At 41.8% G+C, this 2500-nt stretch overlaps 2 protein-coding genes across 3 annotated transcripts in view; one reads left to right on the top strand and one right to left on the bottom strand.

The window, feature by feature from the left end:
- LOC137993642 (low-density lipoprotein receptor-related protein 6-like) overlaps positions 1-2500 on the bottom strand; it is a 20117-nt gene that overhangs the window by 10832 nt on the left and 6785 nt on the right. The window lies entirely within an intron of this gene.
- The window catches only part of LOC137993637 (uncharacterized), a 6670-nt gene that overhangs the window by 649 nt on the left and 3521 nt on the right, over positions 1-2500 (top strand). Inside the window, exons 1-2 of one of the 2 annotated variants that reach the window (XR_011121896.1) lie at positions 1-1717; positions 2159-2374. The exon at positions 1-1717 is cut by the window's left edge and continues 649 nt beyond it. Coding sequence is in view for 1 of the 2 variants with exons in the window: in XM_068839598.1 (XP_068695699.1) it covers positions 1066-1425; positions 2159-2374 (576 nt within the window). In the remaining variant the exon portion in view is untranslated. The remainder of the gene's footprint in view (positions 1718-2158; positions 2375-2500) is intronic. The other variant, XM_068839598.1, reaches the window with a different exon arrangement.

Here is a 2500-nt window from a genome sequence, read left to right as displayed (position 1 = left end):
CTATAATGACCGTAAATAAAATTTGTAAATTTCATTTGAACCCTAGTAAAGAAAATTATGCAAATTCCCGCGAAATTTGAAGCGACCTGAGGAGATTTCTCATATCTAATTTTCAGACGTTGTGCCCTAGACAATGATCTAATTTTCCGTTGCGTGAATGATATTAATAAAACGACTAAAAATATTTTAAAATTTTTGAGCTATAGAGGTTTGAATTCGGCCAAAATCCCATGCATTCACTGTAATTTAAGCAGCTTTTGCCCCCAACAAAGATGGCGTCAGAATCCGTGAAAAGGTCTATTGAACACTGCACAACAGCATGCATTTTTGACCTTCTTAATAAAAGAAAATTTAGGGTTTCTGCATGACTCGGGAAATTTCTGAAATTTTTGAAAACGGGCGTCATATTAATCCTTAATTTTACTCGGCCCCATGCTGTTACCTATACTAATCATCTCCCTGAACTCTGCTGTTCAAAGGGATGACAATTCAAATATATTCTCCATCATGTGTTCATCGTTCGGGACATGAAATGATCAATAAATCTTGGAATACCTGTATTGCGTCTTGAAGTAAAAAACGTTCTCTGGTTAAAAAGGTTAAAAATATAAGCTTTCGGCTATCAGTCTATAGCCTTTAACGAATGAAAAAAGTTAGCGCGCGGATGGAAATATATACGAAATGGAGTGGGAAATTTTTTTAAAAAAATAGAATACAAAAAATGTGTGAAAAAAGCTAAGAAATAAAATGTAGATGGAGTCTATTAAAAATGAACAAGGCACATCAACTACACAAAGGACTCAAATGTTGCTAACCATGCGTGGCTAAATAATCACTCCATTGACTTTGATAATGCTTGCGTTATTGACAAATATATTTTCATATGGTTGATATCTTTTTTGTGCACTGCGGTCCCTTGGGAAACTGTATTGCAAGGTCGTTAGCGCCTATTTACACGTTGGAGTTTCTATTGTTTATGCAAGGGTTTTTAAGGTTGGTTGTTCGCGCCACTTTCCATTCACGCTAGCGACCCAGAACTTCGGTCTTTTCTTGTAGAGATTTACTATGGAGAACAGCGACAGTTGCTCGGCCGAGAAGGATTATCTACGCTATCGGCCAGTTGCTGGTACCAGCCAATCTGCATTTAATCTTAACCCATCGATCGCGGAAACCTCCAGAAGGTCAAACCAAACGCAGTCACGCATGGCAGAGTCGCCGCTTGTGCAAAATGTGTTCAATATGTCCAAGAGCTCCTTAGAGTTCAAACTTGAAGATAAAGGCAAACAGATCGAGAGAAAATCAGGGACTGACAAGCAAGTCGGTCGACTCCGATTCAAGGGAAACCAAAAGCAGTTTGAGCACAACGCCAAGCTTGATTCTGTCCTTGACAGAATTAGAGAGGAGGCTGATGGTTCCAATGTTGCGGTGAGCGAGTTGATAAAAGAAGGAAAGGAATTAATTCTAAAACAGCGAAAGCTTATCAGGATCGCGGATAAATGTGTTGATGGCTGAAGGTGGCAGATGAGTACATGTCGGATGATTTGGCGTCGTGGTCGCAGGACGATAAGCGGTTAAGAAGAGCCAGAGAAACTGTTGGTCGACAAGCGGCCCAGCACCGAAGCGATTACTCGAAACGTTTTAGGAGCACCTTATCCAGCTCAGATCGGCAGCTTTTCGCGGAAAGATTTGGTTTAAGCATTGACCAGCAGTTTTCTTTGTGAGCATTCATTGTGTTTTGGGTTCGCTTGCGATCCTCCCATACCTGTGGTTCAGTTTGTTTTATGGATCTATAAGATGAAAATGATTTACGTTCGTTTGAACGTAGTGAATTAGAACGTAAATATATTTTCATATGGTTGATATCTTTTTTTGTGCACTGCGGTCCCTTGGGAAACTGTATTGCAAGGTCGTTAGCGCCTATTTACACGTTGGAGTTTCTATTGTTTATGCAAGGGTTTTTAAGGTTGGTTGTTCGCGCCACTTTCCATTCACGCTAGCGACCCAGAACTTCGGTCTTTTCTTGTAGAGATTTACTATGGAGAACAGCGACAGTTGTTCCTCGTATGCGTACCACTCGCCCTCCCACCCTCCCACCCTCCCACCCGAATACCGATTTATTTGTCCTTAATTTTCTGATACTGCTTTGTCTCCGTTTCAGGCCGTAGAGAGTCTAACTTCGATCAGAGCAAGTGCTTCCGGTGCCACAGACTCGGCCACTGGGCAAGGGATTGCTGTTATGCATGGCTCAGCCAAGGTGTTGGCGGATCCAATAATGCCAGCATGGCCGACGTGCCTGGATTTACCTACAAATGCCACACCGGATAAAATCCAGGACAGTGAGTCATCTTCTGAAGGTTACGAAGAATTAGTTCAGGTACTGCGGGATAATGACGCGTGCGAATTTGACGATAGTAGCAAGTTTGAGGTACAGGTTAAAGGAAATTTGCGTAAGAATTTGCATTTCTGGAGGGGCATCGGTGCATCTCCTTTCATTTTGAGC

Source organism: Montipora foliosa, chromosome 2, assembly GCF_036669935.1.
Source record: "Montipora foliosa isolate CH-2021 chromosome 2, ASM3666993v2, whole genome shotgun sequence".
NCBI lineage: Eukaryota > Metazoa > Cnidaria > Anthozoa > Scleractinia > Acroporidae > Montipora > Montipora foliosa.
This window is presented reverse-complemented; position numbering and strand designations above follow the sequence as displayed.